At 34.7% G+C, this 24,615-nt stretch overlaps 1 protein-coding gene across 8 annotated transcripts in view; it reads right to left on the bottom strand.

Moving 5' to 3' along the window:
• Positions 1-24,615, bottom strand: part of USP47 (ubiquitin specific peptidase 47) — a 99,257-nt gene that overhangs the window by 42,466 nt on the left and 32,176 nt on the right. For 6 of the 8 annotated variants that reach the window (XM_036325400.1, XM_036325396.1, XM_036325397.1 and 3 more), the window contains 7 exons: positions 21,168-21,281; positions 20,899-20,961; positions 19,510-19,648; positions 14,496-14,592; positions 10,115-10,260; positions 9,215-9,294; positions 6,505-6,654 (listed from right to left, as the gene is read on the bottom strand). In XM_036325400.1, coding sequence (XP_036181293.1) covers positions 6,505-6,654; positions 9,215-9,294; positions 10,115-10,260; positions 14,496-14,592; positions 19,510-19,648; positions 20,899-20,961; positions 21,168-21,281 — 789 coding nt within the window. The remainder of the gene's footprint in view (positions 1-6,504; positions 6,655-9,214; positions 9,295-10,114; positions 10,261-14,495; positions 14,593-19,509; positions 19,649-20,898; positions 20,962-21,167; positions 21,282-24,615) is intronic. The other 2 variants (XM_036325395.1, XM_036325399.1) reach the window with 1 other exon arrangement.

Below are 24,615 nucleotides of genomic sequence, written 5' to 3'. Positions count from 1 at the left end.
ACTGAGCCAAACTGGTTAGGGCTGATCTCTATCTTTTAGTTGGTATAGTTAGACCATTTATACACAACTAAGTATGCTATTTTAGGTGTTGTTTTTTTTTGTTTTGTTTCTCCTCCCTTCCGGGGGATTACTTGCACATTTTTTGAATTCTATGAAGTACAAAAACCTTACCTCCCTTTAAGTCTTCTCATCCTCTTCCATTTATAATAAAATTATCTCAAACATTTCCTCTCTATATATTTAGAATCATATCAGACAGTGTGATAATTTTGATTGAACCATCAAACATAATTTAGGAAACTCAGGAGGAGGAGGAAAACCGATTTTATTTACCCAGATTTTTACTTACCATGTTTTTTTCATCCCTAATGTTCCAAGATACTATTTTTTAATCATTCCCTGTTTAGAGAAATTTCTTTAGCCATTCTTTAAAGTTGGGTCTGCTGCTGAAAAATTCTCTTAGTGTTTGTTCATCCAAGAATGTCTTGATTTCCCTGAAGAATTTGGGTATAAGACTACTTGACAGTTCTTTCTTTCAATACCCACCTGAAAAATGTGCCACTTCCCTCTGGCCTCCATAGTTTTTTATGACAAATGTACTTTGGAAAAATCAAGAGTATCTTTCCCCTATAAGGTGCCTTTTCTCACTTGCTGTTTTCAAGATATTTTCTTTGTCTTTAGTTTTTATAAGTATGACTACAATTTGAGTTGATGTAGAATTTTTCTGGCTTATCCTATCTGGCGTTTGTTCAGCTTCTTGGATCTGTAGACTTATCCCTTTTGCCAAATTTGGGAAGTTTTCATTGATTATTTCTCTGAATGTTTTCAGTGTTGCCTTCTTTTTTCTCTCCTTCCAGGACTCCAGTGACACAAATGTTAGATCTTTTACTATTAGTCCCACAGGTCTCTGAGGAACTTTTCCCCCTCAGTCTATTTCACTCTGCTGTTTAGATTGGGCAATTTCTATTGTTCTGTCTTCAAGTTGAGTTCACTAATACTTTCCATTGTCTCCTCCATTCTGCTGTTGAGTTTTTTTAAATTGTTATTACATTTTTCAGTTCTAAATTCCTATTTTATTTTTCTTTATATCCACTACTTCTTCCCTGAGACTATTTCCTCATTTGTTTCAAGTGGGTTTGGAATCTCTCATTTAAGTATTTCTATGATGGTTGCTTTAAAATATTTGTCAGATAATTCTAATGTCTGTCATTTCAGTGTTTTGTTTTGTTTTTTTGTCTACTGAATTTAGACCCCATTAAAATCTTCTGATTTAGCTGATCCCTTTGACACTGTTCCAGCTGGGAAAAGGTCCCTGTCTCATTACTGCCAGGTGGAAGTGGAAGGATAGGTTTCCCACTTGGCCTCTGTTGATACCTGAGTTGAAGAGGAGCTCCTCATTACTAAAGGGCAAGGGTACTGATTCTGGCTGCTCAGTAGGCCTCTGCTGATATCACCTTGGCTGTGAGGGGACTAAGCTTCTTATTACGAGAGGAGGGTAAAAGTTCTGATTCTCCTTCATGAGGTATCAATCCAGTGGGGAGGGAAAGAAGCACTTCCTTACTGTCAGACGGGAGTTAGAGGCAGGCTCTCCATGTGGTCTCTAGTGACAGTGAACCAGGGGAAAGGGAGAATAGCAGTGGGAAGGTTCCTTACTGCCCAGCATAGATGAAACTTCTGGCTAGCTACTCAGTCTTCTCTGATGTCACCCTGGTACAGAGTTGGAGAACTTTGTTATAACTTATGAGGGTAGAAGTTGAGGATCCATACCAGCTGGCATGAGCTGGGGAACAAAGTTTTTCCATGGTGCTTGGCTGGAGCAGAGCCGTTATTGTATAAACGTTATGTGCCTTACTAGGCTGTCCTTTTCCTGGCCTTTTGATAGAGTAGGCTTTTTAGTCTGTGCCTGTTGTTTCCAGATTGCCAACTTCTTCATCTTCAAGTCCAAGGAACTCACCCCATGTCATTCCTTCAGTCCACTAGTCTTTATGCCTTTTCTCCACCTTTCAGAGACTTCTTATGTTTATTTTGTATATAACGTTCAAGATTTTCAGTTGTTTTATGGAAGGAATAAGAAATTGTACATCTACTCCATTTTCCTGAAAGCAGAAGCCCCACCTTTTAAATTGGTTCTCTCTAGTCCAATCACACAAATTCCTGGAAAAATGAGGGTAGTCTATGGAAGAGATTTTTCTTTATGTAATGCTTACAAAATTAGACCACTGAGCCAGCCATATAACAATGTTCAAATCACCTGTTAAATCAGGGTGTATGTCTTATGATATAAATTTGTGTAAACACTTGAAATGCTTATGATTTTATGAATACTTATAAATTTAACAATTTTAAAGTTATAAATTTAACAATCATTCAAAACTTAAAAATAATCGTTAGCCCAGCCCATGAGGCTCAGTGGTTGAGTGTCAACTTATGAACCCAGTCAGGGCATATGCCCGGCTTGTGGGCTTGATCCCCAGTGGGGGACATACAGGAGGCAGCCAATCAATGATTCTCTTTCATCAATGATGTTTCTATCTCTCCCTCTCCATTCCATTCTGAAATCAATTAAATATTTTTAAAACTCATTAGACTATATTGACTTATGAAACAAAACCTCTTTTACATAATCTGATCTTTCAAAGACACTATATGGAACTGTACAGCTAAACCCATTTCAGACTTTTGAACACATATTGTTATAATAAACAGATATTTAAATATACTTAACCAATAACAGAATAAAAGTATCTTAATAGGAAATGACCTAGAACAGTGCCTGTCAGAGTAGGCAACTCAATAAATATGTTAAATGACAAAAGATAGATACCCTTAAAATATAGTGTCTAAAATTTTACTGTTAAAAATGAAAAGCACCTCCCCTGTTAATGTCAAACATATGAGGCGCTATCATTTTTATTTAGTTTGTGAAACAGGCTTTCACAATTAACTAATAAAAATTATGTATCTAATTTTTATGTATCATCATAATGTATTATGTATTTTAGACTATCTCCTTATAATACATTCTGAAATGTGCCTGGCAATATGCAGATTCAAGATTTCTTTGATCATAACATTCAGAAAGACTGGTTTTAATATAGACAGGTCTAATCAGTGAAAAATAAAAGGTTCCAATGATCTAAAAAAATCATTAAGAACAAAGTTTTTTAAAATACTAATACAAACAACATTTCTGCTGATACTAATTTTTTAGGAGTAATAATCTATAACAATAAAAGGGTAATATGCTAATTAGACCAGACAGCCAGACATCCTTCCGGACGACCTTCCAAAGCTGGGGCTGCAAGGGCCGAGACAAGCCGCTGTGACTGTGTGGGCCGCGCCCTTTGCACGAATTTCGTGCATCGGGCCTCTAGTAAAATATATAAAACAATAGAAAATTGAAACATATATTTTAGCATTCTCACACTCCCTCACCATCCCAAGGACATAAATGTTAATGTGACAAAGTAGAAATAGTCCTTAAATCACCTTAATCTAATGCAGTGCTTCCCAAAATCTCTTCCTCAGAATCTAAGTGTCCTTTGAAATATTAACAGATGTCCCACAGAGAAAGACAAGGCTAGGTTAAATACAGTTAGACAAATTTCCCTATTACAGGAATTCTCGGGACATTTAAAAAAAAATTTGTACCATGAACTTCACAAAAAGGATTATAGTTATTGAGTTTCCCAAATGTAATCAAAGATCTCCCAAACATCTATTAAATCCAGTGGGAGACTAGTATTGAATAAATTCAATCTGAGAGATAGAGAACGTCAGAGAACCTTTAAATACTGATGCCCTACTTGGCCAGGTAAAATGAAGACCAGAAATTTTATAAGTATCATAGTTATAATAACTAAAATATAATTCAACAAGGAAAATATTATGAAAAGTTTTTTTAAAATTGGAGGCAATTTCTCATACTTATTAGAAATAAGTCTATCAATCATGCTGAAAACTCCCATAAAAATTAATCATAGATATCATAAGGATAAATTAGCTACATGTTAATTTTATTCATATTTTAATCTTAAACATTATTCTCAAATAATTTATTTGAACATGGAGATAACACAAGTCTATGTTTTAGATGATTAAAAGTAAAAAAGCTTCAATTTTAACAGAACCTCAAATGTAACTGTCTGAAATTAAACATTAGGTGTTATTCAACCTCACTGATATGAACAAAACATACTATAAACAGAACATATAACTGTCAATGTTGTGTGTGTGTCTATGTATGTATGTGTGATTGTATTTGTGTGTGTATACATATATATGTATATGTGTGTGTATATATATATGTGTGTGTGTGTGTGTGTATATATATATATACATATATATATACACACACACACAAAAAGAATCCAAAATTAAAAGTTACAAAATAAATTTAAGAGCTCAATTCAAATTAAGGCCTAATATTATATATAGCCTTAATGAGATTTTACACTTCTCCTTTTAACTAGATTTTTACAATCCACACTTATATAATTCTTTTTAAACATATAAACTTAACAAAATACACAATGGCAAACAGTGATATAAAAATTATTTTAGATGCTGTGTGATGATTTCTGTGGATTAAGAAGTATAGGTTGTAAGTTTTGAATTCAGAAAATAATGGGAAGTCACTTACCTCTAACTAAAGTTCTCTGAAGGTAGTATCCTCCTTAGAACCCCTATCTTGGGTAGTTTCACCTGCTGTTATTTCCCTCAAGAGATTCCAGCAAAGTCTAGGAAGTTTTAAGTTGCCTTCTGCAAGCCCTATTAGCGCATGTGTGTTATAAACCTGCTCACATACTGCCTCATAGCTGTAGCTTCCAGTTCCCACTGAATCACCACCACCACCATCTGTGTTTTAAGGGAGGATACTACCTTTGGAGAATTCCACTTAAAAATGTGACTTTTTACACTCCTTCAAAATATTCTCCAAACAGCTCCTCTGCTGTGTCTATAATGTACTTGAGAGTGGTGGCAATTCAGTAGGTAAATAAAGCATGACAAAAAAATTAGCTAAGCAATTATATTTGCTGAATACTCAACACTGCAAAAGACAAATAAAACTAGCTTCCTCAGAATATATCAAAAAACTAAACTAAATGTATACGTGAAAAATCCCTTTTAAAAAATACTTTTGTAAACGAATTAGAAGAAATATTCTATATCACTTGGGCCTACCAAATATTTCCCTAGTATATTTTGTTCAAGAAATGCCAATATTTAAAAATGAGTTAGGAAAATAAACCATTGAAAGACAAGCGCTAATTTCAATGGTTTTTCAGTATGTCACATCTAACGTAAACTGCCAAAATAAAGAAAAAGCAAAACAAAAATGAAAAACAAAACTAGTAACTCAAACCACAGCCAATCTCACATACCTAAAATGGTAGTTTACAAAGGGCACAAAATTTTTCAAATCTACTCAGGAAGTAAACTAAAACACAGCGGAGGAAAGAAAGGAGACCTGATCTACCACTCTACAAGAAAGGTCTTTTACTTTGGATTCCACTCATAAAATTCTGTAACGTCTTGCTGATCATTTTCTGATAGCCATATAAAAGTAGAAGAAAACAGCAAAGGGTATCAATTTTCCTAGAGACCAGAGGACTAAACCACACATGTAGCACTATTTTAGATAAAGTATGAACTAGCTTTAAAAACACTGATTTTAGCTATGAGCCGCTATCAGTTTGTTAGCATAAATAAGGCCCAAACAACATCATGACGAAATTCTTTTTCAGATGTATTAGTTAGTTCTGAAAGTTTCTCCTGGCTCATAATAGGTTCTAAATAAATGTTTCAGAATTCTCTCATTTTAAATATCAACGTAACTCCTTCTGTGACTCTCCTTTCACATAAGTAAACACACATAAGGATAAAATGCAATAATAATAACAAAATGCAATTAAGAAATGGTTAACAGGAAGACTAAGATATCTTAATCTCCCACTTACATACTCAATATATAAATAAACCATATATAGTTCTGATTCTTCAAATAATCTGTGCATCTTAAATGCATAGATTTAAATTAAATTTTAGCATAGGAATGCTCCTTTAAAAATGTGGCCTCTGCTTATCATTAAACAAAAGGTTATTTTTCCAATTTTAAAAGTGTATGGAACAAAATGTCCCCAAAACAAAATGTACTTTTCAATGCAACAAAAGGTCACAAAATAGCATTTATGGAACAGATTGTTTAGAGGTAAAAAATATATAAATAAAGTGAAATAATCTAGTCAACTATCAGAAAGAATAAAACACTGAGCCATGAGGCAGTACATATGCATTTACTTTCCCTCATATACATGTATACATGCACTATTAGGACTCACTGAAGGGTCAAAAATCTTCTAGATCTTGCTAGTTTAAATGCAGGAATGATTAACAACCCAAGAAGGTGTATCTAGGATGATACTTACCTTATGAAAGATTATACCACTGTGCTATTATGTATTCTGTGTATGATACACAAGCAGTCAGCGGAAAGGTACACACCACACTAGCAAATGCTTGGCTGGACCCATAAGGTCGGATGACCAATGGAATATCAAGATATGTGTCGATTCTCCAGCCCTCATAACCACATTCCAGACATCTCACGTAGTCCTTCAGCTTGCCTTGATATAGTTCGTTTATAAGATCAGCCTAAAAATAAGAACATTTACATTTTAAAGTGTTCCTTAAAAATAGTTTTTTTAAAAATGTGAAAACACAATTCATGCTTTTAAATACGAATTTCAAAAGGATATTCATTCTTACTGAAGTTTCAGAAAGCTTTAAGATTTGTCTAAAATTCTATTGAAAAAAAATTAAGGCTTGATAAAAATCAACTAAAAATCAAAATTAGATTAACACTAATTTAAAAATCATGTGCAAAAATTACCTATTTCAATTATCATATACTAGAGGCCTGGCGCACGTTCCTGCACGAGTAGGGTCCCTAGGCCTGCCTGGCGATCAGGGATGATTGGGGCCTTCCGGCTGATGGCCGGGGCCTCCCTTCCCTGGCTGCCAGCCAGGGCCTTTCACCGTACCACGCCACCCCCTGGTGGTCCTCAAGCGATCAAACTCCTGGTCTCCCAGTAGAACTCCCGAGGGGACCCTTTGCATATTTGCTTTTTACATATATAGAAGATTAAAAACCTCATCATTAAACAATGTTCTGTTGAAATCAGTTACCAATTTATTATCCTATTAAGCGTCATATCTTTTCATTAGGCTGAAAATACACCCTAATCTATCACTTTAGGTACATTGATAATTACACAATTATCAATAAATAACTGGCTATTTTTACAGCTTTCATATGCATATCACCACTCTCACAATAATATATTCATATTTTAAAAATAATATCTGCTAGCACAAACAAAATTTTTTAACTTTCAGTAACATATATAAAATTATTTTTAAGGAGGTTATAATTTTCTTTTAATGTACAGAAATTTTTTAAAAATCTTAAATTCCATCTCCCTTAAAATATCCTCACCTAAAATAATGGATCTCTTGCCTGGCCCAAAGAAGGCACATAACTCCCTAAGTAAGGAACCTCCCTCCATGTGAATGTCTTGCCTCAAAATTCTTGTACCCAAACTTTGGAACTGAGCAGGAATGCCCCAGCTGCCCTTAATAAAAGTGTTAACCCATAAAGGGATGTAATAAGAAGAAGGGTAACTTCAGACTTATGGAGAAAAAAAGGGCCACTAATACCATCTATATAAATTATTAAAATACAATCCCACAGGACTGTTTAGAGAAACTAGATCACTAAATAAACTTAACATATTTTCAAATCTCTTAAGAAGAAAGCACATTATAGTTTACCTTTCATAAATTTAAATCTCTTCTAATATCTAGGACTTAATAAGCCTTCAAACTAGGATCCACCTTCATTGTCTACTCTAATATTTAATGAAGTTTTCTTCATTCTCCTGTCCCAGTCATATTTGATTTTGTCTTCTCTATAATTCTGTAGTGGTTCAATCTAGTGTTTTTCAAATAGTTTCAATAGCAACCCACAGAAAGAAAGTAATTTTCATTGCAACCCAGTACATATAACTATAACAAAAGTTACATAACAACAATACTTACGTGATGCTCTCTTATTTTCCATTCTATCCCTTTTTGTTTTGTTTTTAAGTGCTGGTGTATATTTACTAAACTGATTTCATAAACCATGAAGGGATCACAATCTAGTTTAAAACCTCTGGCCCAAGCCACCATAATAGTTTCAATGAGAAAACAGACCCTCCAGGCTGTTGTCCAGATTCTCCACTGAGTCCCTTTGTATTATCTCCATGATCCTCTGAGTCTATTACTACACCCAGTATAAATCCTCTGTGCTGAGTCCTCAGTCCCATCAGTTCAGCCTTACTCCTCATCCCAATGACATATCTAAGGTTTTTTCATTCTTCTAACCCATTCCTCTTCCAGTGGATAAGAAAAATAGGGTCAGAACAACAAGGATCCTAAATGTCAAAAGCATATGACTATGGTCAAAACTAAGGTAATGCTTAATGAATATACTCTGTAATGTGCTACAGATTACAAGACATACTTAATGAATATCTGAAAATACTGTTCAAAAATCATCTCCTTGCCCTAACCAGTTTGGCTCAGTGGATAGAGCATTGGCCTGCGGACTCAAGGGTCCCAGGTTTGATTCTGGTCGAGGGCATGTACCTTGGTTGATGGCACATCCCCAATGGGGGGTGTGCAGGAGACAGCTAATCGATGTTTCTCATCAGTGTTTCTAACTCTCTATCCCTCTCCCCTCCTCTGTAAAAAATCAATAAAATATATTTTAAAAAATCATCTCCTTAAATCATGCATACCACATGTATGTATGCATGTATGTATGGATATATATACATACACACACACATACACACACCCCACACTCATATACATAAGAATTATGTAGTTTTTAGCTAAAAAGAAACCTTCTACTAGATAACAGAGCCCAATTTCATTATTATAAAGATGAGGAAACTGAGATCTACAGTGGTTTAATGAGATTTTTATTATTTTTTATTAGGTTCTCAGTTAATGGCCAACTGAGAACCTAGTATTTTCAATTCCCCATTTAGTATTTTCACAACTGAACTATGAGCAAGCCAAAACATTTCAATGGGATAAAAGCCCCTTTACGGTAATGAATGATTTATTAGAAAACATTCCCCTCAACTTGAGAGAGATGAATTACCTGTTCTGTTTGTTTCCATTTCTGTTCCAAAGCATCAAACATGACTCTGCACAGTTCTTGTACATCATGCTGCTGCCAAGCTATTTTAAGACAAAATTTAATTAAAATAGCAATACATTTAGTGTAATAAAATGCTAATTTGTTGTTTAAAGACAAATTTGTCAGAAACGTGGAAAAGTCTACACAAACTGCTAAAAAAATACACATTATAGTCATGAAAAAGCATTTACCGTAAAGAATGAAAAGATCTCAACATTTACAGATAACATATGCTTTATGGTGCTATGTGTAATATTTGCTATTCTTTTTTTTTTTTTTTTTTTACTATAGAGTTAAGAAAAATCTAAGATGACAAATTTTAAAAATTTTAGTTTAAATACACATAGAGAATAAACAAATGTATTTTAGAGGAAATTTTTAATTAATAAAAAATTTAGCCCTGACCTATCTTGCTCAGTTAAGAGCATCGGCCCTAGGACCAAAGGGTCAAGGGTTCAATTTCCAGTCACGGGCAAGTACCTCGTTAGCAGATTCAAACCCCTGCCCCATCAGGGCATGAGAAGAAGGGAACCAATCAATGTGTCTCTTTCAGCTGGAAGTTTCTCTCTCTCCCCTCCACCCCCCCCCCCCCACCACCACCTCCTCCGCTCTACTCTAAAAATCAATGGAAAAAATATTCTCACTCCTGGAGTGAGGATTTTAAAAAAATACATAATAAAAAATTTATCCCTCAGAACTTAAATTTTAAAGTAAGTTATTTTTAAATCCCAGCAAAAAGAGTGAAAATGTTTAAGGTAAAGTTAATTAAGTTTTTAATTTGTGTTATTTTGCTATTTGTTTATAATACCGTCTGCCAGAATTCCTTCGAATATTTAGAAATATTTACAAGAGAATTAGTACCCTCACTACTATCCCATCCAAAGCTCCTTGTAACATCTGTCGTTTCAATTGCTCTCTTTTTGCTGGTTTGTAACAAAACAAAAAGCCTTTGTAGTTGGTATGGTATACTGGTCACTGGATCTTCTTCAGATTCTTCAAACTCCCACCTATTGAAAAGAAATGATTAAAAATTATTTATAAAATATTTTTATTCGTTAAAGCATAATTAATATTAACATCACAGTAATGTAAGATCATATATAGACCATGGATAGTAACTGAAGCTATTAATATCTAATGAATTACTAGTCTTTCAAGAATTCATAAAATTCAGAGGAAATTTACACATTAATAAGAAAAAAGACATTAGAAAGCAATATGAATGAAAGACAAAGCACATTTAAAAGTAATTGTTAAATTTAATCAAGACTTTTGTTCTAATTATTAATTCACAAAAATACAGGGAATAGAACAATAATTAAATGACACTATGGCATTCAACCATCAAAATCCAAACTGTTGAAATTACAGGACAAATGAATATATATTTTCAAGAAATAAATTATGAGGGGGGAAAGACAGAAAGGGACTAAAAATAGATTACGGGACTTATCAATCGATTTGAACAGATTTTTATAATTTAGGTGATATGACAGGAGTGAGCTTCCAAAAAATTAGAGTGGAGGATTACAGAATAAAAAAATTGATCAAGAGTTGATAACATTCAAAACTGATGATAGGTACAGTTACATTCATAATAACATTTTACATTTTTTAATGTTTGAAATTTTCCTTAATAAAATGTTTTAAAAATTAAGGTAAAGTAATCCAGATTCGATATTTATCCTCAATATACTTCTGATAAACATTACTCTAGCCCTAACTACAAGGACTGTCTCAATAAGAAGCAAATTCCTAATCAAAGAACTTAAGAGCTCATTGAAAAAATAAGATTTGGTGGGATTAAAGTTTGTAATGTAGCCACAAAAGTCCTTAAAATAATTTATATACAATAAAATACAATGCCAAAGACAAAATTAAATAAGGATATATTAATGATTCTCTTTCTCTTCAGCTGGCAATAATATTATTACTTCCCACTTCCTCACTAGAACTTTCTTAGTTTCAGAAAAGGGTGCAACATTTACTTTCCTGTAATGCATGTTATATATATACTACAAATCTTCCTCTTTTTTTTCTTCTTTTGGTATGTCCTTCTGTTAAAGTATTCAATACTTTGCTTATTTAGGGCTAAGAAATTGCAGTTCTGAATTCTGTTCCTTTTTTTACACACAGAAGCTCCCTTCTGTTTGGAAGGTGTCAGTGGAATACATTTAACTATTTTCTTCTCAAAGCTTCCTTGCAAACACCTCAAGTCATTATCCACTTTTGTATATTCAAACCCTAGCCCTCTTTTATTCTTTTTCTCAATAGAAGGGATTTATACTTGACATTATGGAATCTAAAATTCCCCCAGTAGCTATAAAAAAACAGTGAAGCCAAAATACAGAATGCTTAAATTTCTTGCTAGGGAAATTCACTTAGTGGGGGGAATTACTGAAATATACAACTGAATTCTCACCTGTTCTTTAGGCCTGGTATAAATACCTTAAAAAGGTGTTTGTTGTTTTTTTAAATATATTTTTATTGATTTGAGAGAGAAAGGGAGAGGGAGAGAGAGATAGAAACATCGATGAGAAATATCAATCGGCTGCCTCCTGCACTTCACCTACTGGGGATCGAGCCCAAAACCCAGGCATATGCCCTGACTGGGAATCCAACCAGTGATCTCTTGGTTCATGGGTCAACACTCAATCACTGAGCCACCCTGGCCAGGCCTTAAAAAGTTTTTTCATCTTATTGGTACTTATTGTTACTCTTGTCACCTAAATTAGAAACTTTGGTGCCATATTTGATTCTTCCTTTTCCTTTACTCCTAAATAAAATTTGTGACTAAGTCATATCAGTTTTCAATATGAAATACCCACTGCCACCAACTTCATTTTGACCCTCATATATCCATGTCTGGTTTAATAACAGATTCCTTCAGGGTTCCCAATCTTTCAAATCAATTCTGCATGCTGAAATATATAAGCTTTCCTAAAACAATGTATTTAATGCATCAGTTATATGCCTCAACATCTAAAGTGGTAGAGTCTCTGTTGGCTGTCATATAACAGGTGAGGAAAATAAAGAAACAGAACCCTATCCGTTCATGCTAGTGCTACCCTATCTGTAATGCAGCAAGGTCCAGCCTTTTTAGAGTCATCCTTTCTTTGGTTCTACATTATCAAACATCATCAGGCTCTCAGGCTTTGTTTCCCAATCGACAATAAAGATCACTCTGTTCTCACAATCCCCATGGCATTTGGCCTTCCTATTTAACCTTATGTCTCACTGCCCCCCCTCACCACTGGGTTCCAGTCACAATGGATTTGTGTTTCTAAAAGGCCTTTGCACTTGCAGTTCTGTGTTGAATGCTCTTCTTTCAGATCTTCACCGGACTGGCTCCTGTGAAGTCTAGTCACATGGTAGTTCCTTAGTATTCCCTGACTACCCCACCTCCTGACAGTTACTCTATCCACATAGCCCTGCTTTATTTTCTTCATGACATATATAACTATACAAAAGAACTCATTTATATAAGCTGACTTATGGTAGCTTGAAGGGAGGGACTTTGTCTTATTCACCACTGTCATTTCAGTGCTTAATAGTACGTACTCAATATATATTTGTTGAATGAGTAGACCTGGCTATGCTCTTAGTCTTCTCCACCATGCTATATACTTACAGACAACTTTCAAGGATTAGGAGTCGTGGTTAATCTCCTGGAATCCCCATTCTATGCACTATATGCCAAAGCAGGCACATCACCATAGACTGTTTAGTATGTTCTAGTTTGAATGGCAGGCTCAACTTCATATCTTAACCGCAACTTTTAGTACTCTGACAAAACTCCAATTATGCTACCTCTAGAAGACTCCTATGGCATATTATCCTTACTGGCATCAGCTATAGTACAGGCAGAATAGGGAAGGGATTCTGATATCTACTGGGTGTGTACTTCTAGTATTGTGGCCTCTGGCAAAGTACTTAACCTCTCTGTGCCTTCAGTTACCTCCTTTGTAAAATGTGGATAATAACATTGTGTAAATTCATACAGTTACCATAAGAATTAAATTAATCTATATGTAAAGTGCCCAGCAAGTGTCTGATACAAACTAATAACTAACATTCAGAAAACACTTATTATTACTCATTTTTACTCTAGAAAGTCCCTCCATCTGTAATGCTGTCTCTTATCTTCCCAACCTGGTTAAACCATACCTACCTTCATGACCCCAAATTCCACTTTCTACATTAAGCCATTTCTCCAAGTTTCCTTAATCACCCTGCTCACTAAACTCTCATGGTATTTAGCTATTCTTAAATGTTATTTAAATTATTTCATACATACACATGTTGCTTTTGTAAAGCAATCCGTCACTTACTCAAGAACAAAGACCTTATTTCTAACTCCATTTCTATCCACCAAGTGCTTATCATATAGACACTACTGGGTAACAAATACTTGCTGAATGAAAACAAATGTCAACTTTTATAAGTAAATTGAGCTTACACATGAATGCAGCGGTAAAATAATGTTGTTTGAACAATATGACCAATATTAAAAGTTCCCAAAATACTTTAAATACATATTTATAATAATTTAAAAGATGCTACTCAAAAGTAACATGAAAATGGAAAGAAGTCAGTTTATTTGTACTTTAAAATGTCTTTGAAAAAATAAAAGTTATGTGTAACTTAAAGAAAACATATGCGGTGAGGATGTATTAAATGTATTATCATAAGCATTCATAAAAATAAATGCGTGACTTTAGGTTTACTTATATATGGACTGCCTTCATAAAGCATTTTAAAATATCTGATGTATATACAGTCTTTTAAGAGAGCACACACACAAACAGAAAACACAGAACAGTTGCTTTATATCTTAATTAGAAACAAAGTTTATAAGTTTAAAACTACAACTTTGCTTCTTGAGAAGTGAGGGAAAGAAGAAGTGGTTTACGTATTCAGATTATCTCAAAAAGATAACATATTTCTTCATAAACATGTTAAAGCTATAAAGGGAAGCTTATAAACAATAATTTATCCCAAATGTAAATCTCATCAATTGTATCCTTTGCTGTCTATGAACTTCTGATTCTCACTCCTCACAAGTTTTTCATATGCTAATCTCTCCTACACTTTTCTTTTATATTATTCTGATGTGTTTGATGAAGTGAAAAATGCCCCAAACTTTACAAGTAACTATAAGAAGATAAATTTGATTTTATTCATTAAAAACTATATTTTAATTTCTAATCAGTTTTAGTTATAGAATTTTTAAAATACTTACTTATATAAGGCATTCCTAAATTCAGGAGTCATAAAAAGTGTTTGCAAAAGGCTATTCAAATAGCAAGTCATTGCCTGGTTTACTAATCCCACATAACCTTTAAAAAGAAAACACAAATATACATTAGTCAGCATTTATATTTAAAAAATGACAAAAAAGAACGTAATAATTTAATGCACAGTAAACTTGGAGAGGTTAAGGTTACTTAGTTGGAAATTATTTCCATTCTTTCAACAGCACCTAAGAAATATGTGCACTATGCAAACCTTGCTTCTCAGAAAGTCAGGATATTTTTTTATATGTCCAGAGATATACATGGATATTATGTAGCATTTAATAAAATTTTAAGAGAAATATGTTTAATATTATGTTTAACTGACATAAAAATAATCTAAAAGTTGTGGTTTAAAATGGAAAAGTACAAACATATTCACTTTATCACACACGCCCAATGTAGGAAGACTGAACTGAACCAGTTATCTCTGTCATCAGGCCCTATAACCCAATTTCTACCAGGAATTAATAACATGTGAGATAAACTCATTATATAAAACTCAGAATGACTTCCTTTATTTTAACATGCCCATAAAGTATGAGACTCTATAGATCAGCATTGCTATGCAAAGAGTAAGAAAAGAAGTAAGAGAGCCCTAACCGGTTTGGCTCAATGGATAGAGCGTCGGCCTGCGGACTCAGGGGTCCCAGGTTCGATTCTGGTCGAGGGCATGTACCTTGGTTGCGGGCACATACCTAGTAGGGAGTATGCAGGAGGCAGCTGATCGATGTTTCTAACTCTCTATCCCTCTCCCTTCCTCTCTGTAAGAAATCAATAAAATATATTAAAAAAAAAAGAAAAGAAGTAAGAGATAGAAGTAGGAAAGATCGGAGGGAGGGAGAAGAGGGAAAGAAAAAAGGAGAAACTTATATGAACTTAAAATTTAAGCTGGTGAGGACTGTGTCCTGTTAGCTTGAAGCCACATGGAGGGAGTTCATTAAATATTCACAAGTGCTTTTCAAAAAAATAAAAGTATTTAGCTTTTTATATCTAAATAGAGGCCCAACACACGAAATTCGTGCAAGAGTGGGCCTTCCTTCCCCCAGCTGCCAGCACCGGCTTCCCTCTGGCACCCGGGATCTGGGCTTCCCTCCAGCACCCACCAGGCACCCAGGACCTGGGCTTCCCTTGCAGCTCCGGCTTTGTCTACAAAGTGGTCCAGAAGGACGTCCAGTCTAATTAGCATATTATGCCTTTATTATTACAGATTAGATATGGCCACCACTGTTGAGAACATTTTTGTAACTTCTCTTTTGAAGTAGACTACAGGCCATTGATGAAATACACATAAGCAACAACATCAAAAATCTGTCTCATCATTTTAGTTATACCTCATTATTTGAGCAAAATGTGGAAAACACCTTGCTTATTAACTACATTTATTTACTTCAAGTTAATACTGAATGACTTGATTGTCTCAAAAGAAACAAATCCTTTCTCAAAAGATGCTGAAAGTGTTCACTAAAGCTTTTCAAATTACCTTTTCAATTTTCTAACAATTAGAAATTTCTAACTTCGCAGCTAAGGCTGTCTAGGATTTTTCCTTTTCTCCGTCTCCTTTGCCCAATTCCTCAACAGTCAAGGATAACCATTGTACCTACCCCTTTAAAACTACTATTATTCTTTGTGTACCTACAGACCAATCATGTATCATTTATTTTGATTTTGTTTCCCTTCCCTGGGCTTAAAAAAAAGGGGAGGTGGTAGAGGAGGGGGGTTAAGGGAAGGAGGAAGTAATAGCAATTCACTTTTGCCATCACTCATTATTTTGCCATTAGCAATAAAATAATATAAAAACCTATGGTTGTTTGTACTTGATTTAACACCATTTAAACAGAATGAAAAATGTCTCACATGAATGTACTACTATTTTCTTAAAATATGAAGATTTTAGTGAGACAAGTTAAAAGTGCTACTGAATTAATACAAATCTTTTCTCATTATGCATTGTCTAAATCAATAAACTTCAAATGACAACTATCATCAAGTGGGTCTTATACTTGAAGTAGTTGTGAATAAATATTGTTAAGTATAAGCCAGTAAGGGGAAAGAATGTAAGAACATATGCAATTTTTTAGAGAACACATGCGGAAAGAAATCCTGAACAGAATCAATAGGTAATAAAGTAGAAATCAAACAGGCATACTCCTGGAGTAGATGAAAGAACCATTAAAGAAACTGCCCAAAGACAGATATGCATTTAAATAATGAAACATAACCAGTCACATAATTTCTAATCACCTATGGGGCCATCTCAGCCTTCAATCCACTCTTCATTCCTCAGAATTCATACCTTCCCATCCCCCAATCATTTTCTATTTACAGTGGCTAGCTAGGAAAGAAGAGTTGGTAGGCAAAGAAGACAGGAAAGAATATGTTAAGTTCCCAAGTCCACTGCATTATAGAGAAATGTGTTCCTAGATTCCTAAGTTGAAATCATGAGAGCATTATCCAATCAATACATTTTATACATGGTGCCAAGATTTACAATAATTTCTTAAGGAAAATGGAAATTCAACAAAATAAGTGTTTTTAATTTAAATGTTATTTTTCAATTAGTTTACATTTAATATTATTTTGTATTAGAGGCCCGGTGCACAAAATTTGTGCACTGGGGGGGGGGGTGCAGGGTGGGATGTGGGCTGTCCCTTAGTCCAGCCTGCACCTTCTCCAATCTGGGACCCCTTGGGGGATGTCTGACTGCCAGTATAGGCCATTTTACAGTGTGAAAATGAATCTGTATTACATTTGTATAATCAGAGAGAAAACATTTTTAAAGTATGTTTTAGTCTTTAAGAATTTATGGGCATCAAAAGCCATCCTATATAATAAAAGCCTAATATGCTAAGTGTCCAGTCATCCGTTCAACCCATCAAAGCATAATATGCTAATGCCGCTCAACTGCTCACTATGATGTGCACTGATCACCAGGGGACAGACAGTTGACTGGACAGCCAGTCGCAATGACGTGCACTGACCACCAGGGGGGCAGATGCTCCAACCAGTAGGTTAGCATGCTGCTGGGATCCGGCCAATCAGGACTGAGCGAGAGGGGCCAAACATGCCCTGGAGTCCTCCCGAAGTCCCTCCCTGGTTGGCCAACCTAACGTGTCCCTCCTCGGCCTCGATCGTGCACTGTTGGGGTCCCTCAGCCTGACCTGCGCCCTCTCACAGTCTGGGACTCCTCAGGGGATGTTGGAGAGCTGGTTTCAGCCCAATCCCGCAGGCCAGACCAAGGGACCCTACTGGTGCAAAATGCAATTTATCCAGCCTGTTCCAGAGCAGCTAAATCAGCATTGCTTTGAAACCTACATTTTTAACAAGTATCCCATCCCCAAATGATTATGTAAGAACTAAAAATTTGAGGATCACTATTATCCTATATAATAAAAGGCTAATATGCAAATCAACCAAATAGCAGAATGACCAGTCACTATGATGTGCACTGACCACCAGGGGGCAGGTGCTCAATTTTGGAGCCGGCCCCTGGTGGTCAGTGTGTTCCCACAAGGGGAGCGCCACTCAGCCAGAAGCCAGGCTCATGGCTGGCGAGAGCACAGTGGCGGTGGCGGTAGCCTCTCCTGCCTCCATGGCAGCACTAAGGATGTCTGACTGATGGCTCCCAGACTGGGAGAGGGCACAGGCCAGGCTGAGGGATCCTCCCAAGTGCACGAACCGGGCCTCTAGCAAACAGTATAAAGAGAAACAGCTTTATTGTCTTCTATTGTCTGAAATACAAGATAATTCTGCATTTCCTTTTATTCTTGGTAGTTTGCTGCAAAAGTCCTACTGATATAAATGGTCCTAAGTCCAGCTTTTGCTGCAATTTCCAGAACAAATACACCATCTAGCCTACACAAATAGTTAGCGCTAAGAAAATTAGTCTACATCTTAACTAAAAATACATTAAATGGAAGGTTACCAATCACATTCAAACAAAATGTGCAATGTAACTATAAAGTTTTCTTTTTATACCAAATATTTGTATGTAATACTTAAAACCATCTCTATTTTGAAGTTCTAAGACTAAAGGTTCAAAAGCCATACCTAGCATTAACTAGCTGCAAAATTAAAGGCTTTTCTGTACCCCAGTTTCCATTTCTTTTAATATGAATAATATTATCTACGCAAAGTTTTATTGTAAGATGCAATGATGCAAAAGTATTTAAATTACATTTTTAGGCAATTAACCAATTATATATAAAGGAATAGCCTTTGTATAAAAAAAGCAATTTCATAGCCAATAAATTTTAAAAAGTTAAAAATCTAGGTTTAATCATGTTTGGGAAAAAGTGAACAGAATTTTAAACTTACATGATCAATGTCAAATATATTATTAGGTTAAAATGAAAGATGACATAATCCTATATAATAAAAGGCTAATATGCAAATTGTCCTCTCGACCAGGGGTTTGACCTAGAGTTTCACCAGGGGGTAGGGCCAGTCCACCAACTGCCCGCGGCCCCTCCTGCAGGCCGGCCTCACCCCCAGCTCCCTCCCTGATCCAGGTTGGGGCTGGCCAGATCCCACCAGTGCACGAATTCATGCACAGGGCCTCTAATAGATCTAGTAAAATAAGCCTGGTTTATCTGCTTCAAAATGGATGTATCCCCTGTAGTCTATTCCAGTCCAAAAGATAGCAGAAACATTCCTTTACAGAGCAAGTCAGTATCAAAAATTTAAGGTTAAATTTGAATACAAACTTACCAAAAATAAATCTTCCTTCAAAATACAAACTCATTATTTTTTACTTGATTACTAAATAGTCACAATAACAAAACAGTAAAAACAACAATGGGTTGAGGAAAAGGGAAACTACATTCTTGTTCTAACTTTGCTTCTGTTAACTACTGATCTTACTCTGGGTCTCTGTTTTCTAATCCATAAAATGAGGGGATTAGGCTTGAGACTGCTCTTGAAATGCCCTATATTTCATGAAAATACAACAATGAATCTTACCAGTTTCTGATTTATTCAAAATGGATGAATAGGAGTAGCTTTGGCTGACATAATCACTGGTCGAGCCCACAGAACCTTCTCTTGGAAGTGGACCTATAAGTCTGTCATGCGCACTGTCATCCCCAGTACTGGAATCCTCCTAAAATACAGCATAATCAGTATTTACTAAATGGCAGAAGTGGCTAAAACAATAAAGAAAAGACATACTAATTGCTGAGGCAAAGGAAAAAGATGAGGCCTTACTATTATTTTTACCACCAAGACATTTAAAGGAGTGTATGCCCTCAACTTTCCTGTGGGGAGGTTTGGAAGATGCTTTTTAGAAAACACTTTGGAGAGTTGCTCATGTCTCCTTCCAAAGTTCTTACTTTCCCAATTTTCTTTAATTCTCTTTCAATTACATGAGAAAGAGGAGACATTTTTGGTACTAATACAGCAAAAGTACCGTTGTAAACTCCTTGATGACAGAGTCCATCGTTAATTTTTACATCATCCTTGCCAAGTAGACCTCGCAGGTAGAGGATACTCAGTAAGTATTGAATTAAATGAAGTTTCCAATTCTCTCCAATAAGAAATCTCCCATTAATGAGAAAAATGTCAAAAAGGATAAAAAAATAAATAAAAACAGCGCAAACAATTAAGACAAAGCTGAAGAGTAATTACTATGCATTTTAAAACATGAATTCTCAAATTGTGAATCCAGAGGTTCCTAAATTTTTTAGTTGATTTCAATGTTAGACTAATCAAAATCTCACAATGTCATAAAAACAAATAATGACATTAAAGCAGATCAGAGAGCACATTCTGATATTGCTTCAGTATGGCTGCCCTATGTTTAATTATTACCTACTATCTAGAGAAGCATTCTAATTCATAATAGACTTCTAAGTGAAAAGCATCAAACAGAACTTTTCCTAAAGAAAGTTTCATTAAAGAGAAGGTTTCTGAAAAAGTCCATACACTCTTAGAGCCTTCCTTTCTTCAGGCCATAAAAAGCAGTTAAATCACACCAGGTTTTCTCCTCAAATTGGAGTTACTGGGAGAGATTGTCTCTAAGGCTATTAGATCAGACAGAAAATCATATCAAAATATGAATTGGAGTAAACACTAAAAGAATAGAAATATACAAAATAATTTATAATTATTTTGTATATTTAGTCATTTTATAATGACTAGTTATAAACTAGTCATTCCTCCAAAGGCAGCAAGGAATGGGAGCTAAAATGAGACAGTAGAGAATTCTGAGGGTCTGTCCTTCTCCAAATTACCAACAAACCTGGGGCAAAACTGTCAAAGATTTACAGCAATCAAGCGAATGCTTAACCAGAGGAAAGGCCACTGAAATACAGCAGGCGATCTTTGTAGCATTTTAACTTATCCTAGACCTACCCCTGTCCCTGATGTCCTGGTGGTCTTGAAGATGGTAACCTGTGTTTCCAGCATGGCAACAGACTAAATAGACAAACGATAGTGCTATGGATGTCCAGTGTAACCATGTGAACATATACACTTATAACAAACCAACATAAAACAGAAAAGTAATTTATTATATATAAATTATAAAACATATCTCTCCTCCTCCTTTTGGAAAATTGCTTCCCAAGCAATAGGTGACAGTGCACAAAAATTATGAATAGAAGGCTTTCTAAATAGTTTACCAGCATTATCTGAGGCTGTTCACCATCTTTATCTGTCAAATGTAGAAAATTCTTCTTTCCTGGCTCAAAATTAGCATCAAGAAGAGACTTGTCACTGGTATGATCTAGTGGAGCCTATGGACATAAAGTAAAATATCTCAGATTATGAAAAACATTAATTACAATAGTAAAATAAAACAAGTAATATGCAAATGGACACATATCTACAATTATTGGGCTCAACTAATTTTTTTAAAGGTTCTGGTGAATTCCACTAATCTATACTTGGAATTAACTCATTTACTCATGTATTGGAATGGCCAAGCCCAGTGACAGTGCATATACTAACAAGGTATCCCAGATGCTTCCATTCCCAATGTCTAAAAAACTGAAAAGAGAAAAAGTTAAGAACTAATGTAAAGTATTACACAAAGAAAGAATTAAAAACATTTGTGCTTTATGTTCTCTAAAATGGATGCAACATAGTATTTAATGGATTTTCATGAAAATTAACTAAAGACAATTTTATATAACTAAAAACTAAAATCATTTTTTTATATATGAATTATTGAGAATTCCCAGATAAGCAACACACTAAACAACCCAAAATAATTATGTAGTATAATAAAATGGGCACTTTTAGGTAGCCCCTTTAAGGAAAATCCTCTCTTAGTAAATGATACCTATTTTAAGCCCACTGCCAGGATCCAAAGGATCTCAGGAGGATAAAAGTGATCACTCCTTTGAAAATTAAACACCTAACTCTTTTATCTGTTAGGGCAATTTCAATCCCAGCTGTCATTGTAATTCACTCTAGATAGTGAATGAGAGATGGAGCTCAACATGCTCCAAGCCCTGCTCACCCCCACACACACCAGTCCATTGCTAAGAAAAATGAATGATGAAATGAACACTCTATTCTTTTGTTCTACAACATTTTTGTTATAGTAAGAAATGTTTTTTAATGTTTTAAAGACATGGAAATATCTCCTTAGAAGGACTTATTTTATGGAAAAGCCTTTATATATTCTTAGGAAAGTAACATTTTATAAAAGTACAGGTATATTAAGGACAAAAAAATTAACTTAAGTGATTTTTCCACTTGATATTTATGTGACTTCGGGCAAGTTAAAGTTAGTTCACTTCCCCAACACTCAGATGCCTCAGCTGTAATATGAAGCTATAACACCACCTATCTTTTAAAATGGTTGTAAGGATTAAATAAGATTATATTTGTATAGAGCCTAGTGTTAGAACAATTCTAAGTACCTAGTGAGTGCAAAATAAATGTTAAGAAAATAAAATAATCTATATAATCTATTTCTTATCTTTGGCTCTAGAAATCCTTGAGAAAAATAGGAGATAGAAAACCTGAAGCTAAGAGAAGCCACATAGAAAGAGGAAAGGTATCTTTGGGTCCCTTACATTCCCTGGCAGGGAATAAAAGATCAGATGATATAGCTCGAATATATAGGGGTTTTACCTCAATAAATGTGTCTATGTGTACAAAATGGTGAGTAGCTAAATGGGCTAGGTTTTCAGAGAAGCATACATCTAGCATTGTGCAGTAAACAGGTGAAAGTTTACTTGTAAAATTGTAGAGTAGGCAAATATGTAAATTGAGTACTTAAGATCAGCCATAGCTGAAGAAAGAGAAATAGTAATCCTGACTCAGAGCTATATGAAGCTATGTAGATGTTATTTAATAAACACTTTTTGAGTACCTAAGGGGAATATTTATAGAGGATACAAAATTAATACTATGAGATCCTAGCCATCAAAATACATTCTACCAAATGGAAGGACACAAATGAACACCACCTACAATAAGAAGAGACTAATAAGTGGCACAGCAGAAGAAAATATGAAATAGGAGGAAAAAGAGAAAGATAATACTTTTAAAGTTGCATGAGGAAACATCAAGTAAGGCTTCTTCTTAAATGTGAAATACAAACAGGGCTTGGGTAGGCATATATGGCAATATAGACTATCCTTTAAACCAGCAGTGGGGAACGTCCAGTTCAAGGGCCGTATGAGGCGTGAGAAATCATTTGGTCTGGCCCCGTCAAGGCATTAGGCATTAAATGTTGGATCAAATACAGCAGGCTAATTTTTAAGTTGATAATTTTGTTTGGCCCTCGAATGATATTATAAATATCCAAATGGCCCTTGGCCCAAAAAGGTTCCCCATCACTGCTTAAAACTGAAAAAGAGGCAACACTAGAAGTTACATGGTTAATGGAGTATTTCAAGTTTCAGATTAAATATTATTTCTCTTTGTATACTTTGTGGGACTACCAATTTCAGAAGAAAAATTTGACTAAGTTAAAATATTCTGTATTTTAAAAAAACAAATATATTACAGAATAGAAAGCAAAATATCATGAATTTTAAAGGTAACATCAAATACCTTGTATTCTTCTATGGAGCCAATCAAAACTATGCCCTCCAAATACCAACAGGAGACACATTTAATTTCATTTGCCATTACAGGTATTTCCTGGAAAACTTAAGAGTAGCAATAGCATAGGACGAAAAGAGGTAATATAAACAAAAACATGGACATGGAAAATTGTGTTAAGAAAATAAATTAGTTCATTATCTGGGAGTTAAGGTTACAAAGACTTACAGGACCAACTGTAGCTTGTCTTGAATGCTAACCTAGGGAGTCTGATTTTTAATGGCGGGCAGTGAACAGTCACTGAAGATTTCTAAACTGAAAGGTGACACGAGTGCTAGAATGTAAAATAACTAAAGATAATTCTCAAAGTAGTATGCAGAGTGAATTTGGACTGAGAAATAGGAAATAAAAAAGATTATTTAGAATACTATTCTAATGGTGCAGTTAGAGCCAACTCCATAGTCTCATTTACACTCTCCCATGCAAAACTGATCAATGCCTCCTCTTTGTATTCATGGCAAATTTATAACATAGTATTTAAAACATGTTAGTGTAATTATTTGTTGATACATCTGTCTTTACAACTGGACTGTGAGAACCTTGAAGTAGACATCATGTTACCACCAAACTTCCTGATCAGTGGCCTATCACTCTATCTGGTACATAATAATCTGTTAACATTGGTGTGTATATCCTTTTAGTCATTTCTCTTTCTATATACACTCTTTTCTTCTTTTCCAAAAATTAGATTACAAAATACATAATTTTATATCATGTTTTTCATTAAAAAATATAAAAGGAACATCATTCCATTCAGTAAATATTGAAAGTGTTCTGTAGTTGACACAATATGATAGTCATCTTACATGAATAAAAAACTGATGGTGCTAACTTTAGGATAAGCAAATACTGAATCCAGAATGAAGGCAAAGGGATGAAAAGGGATACAAGTATTGAGTGGCACATGGGCTCTTAATATTACAGTTTTGCTTATATTAAAAAGGGCTCCAGGATTAAATATAGTCATTTATAACAACAATAATAATTATGATATTATTATTAGCCACT

The sequence above is a fragment of the Myotis myotis genome, unplaced genomic scaffold (genome assembly GCF_014108235.1).
Source record: "Myotis myotis isolate mMyoMyo1 unplaced genomic scaffold, mMyoMyo1.p scaffold_m19_p_10, whole genome shotgun sequence".
In the NCBI taxonomy this organism is placed as follows: Eukaryota; Metazoa; Chordata; class Mammalia; order Chiroptera; family Vespertilionidae; genus Myotis; species Myotis myotis.
This window is presented reverse-complemented; position numbering and strand designations above follow the sequence as displayed.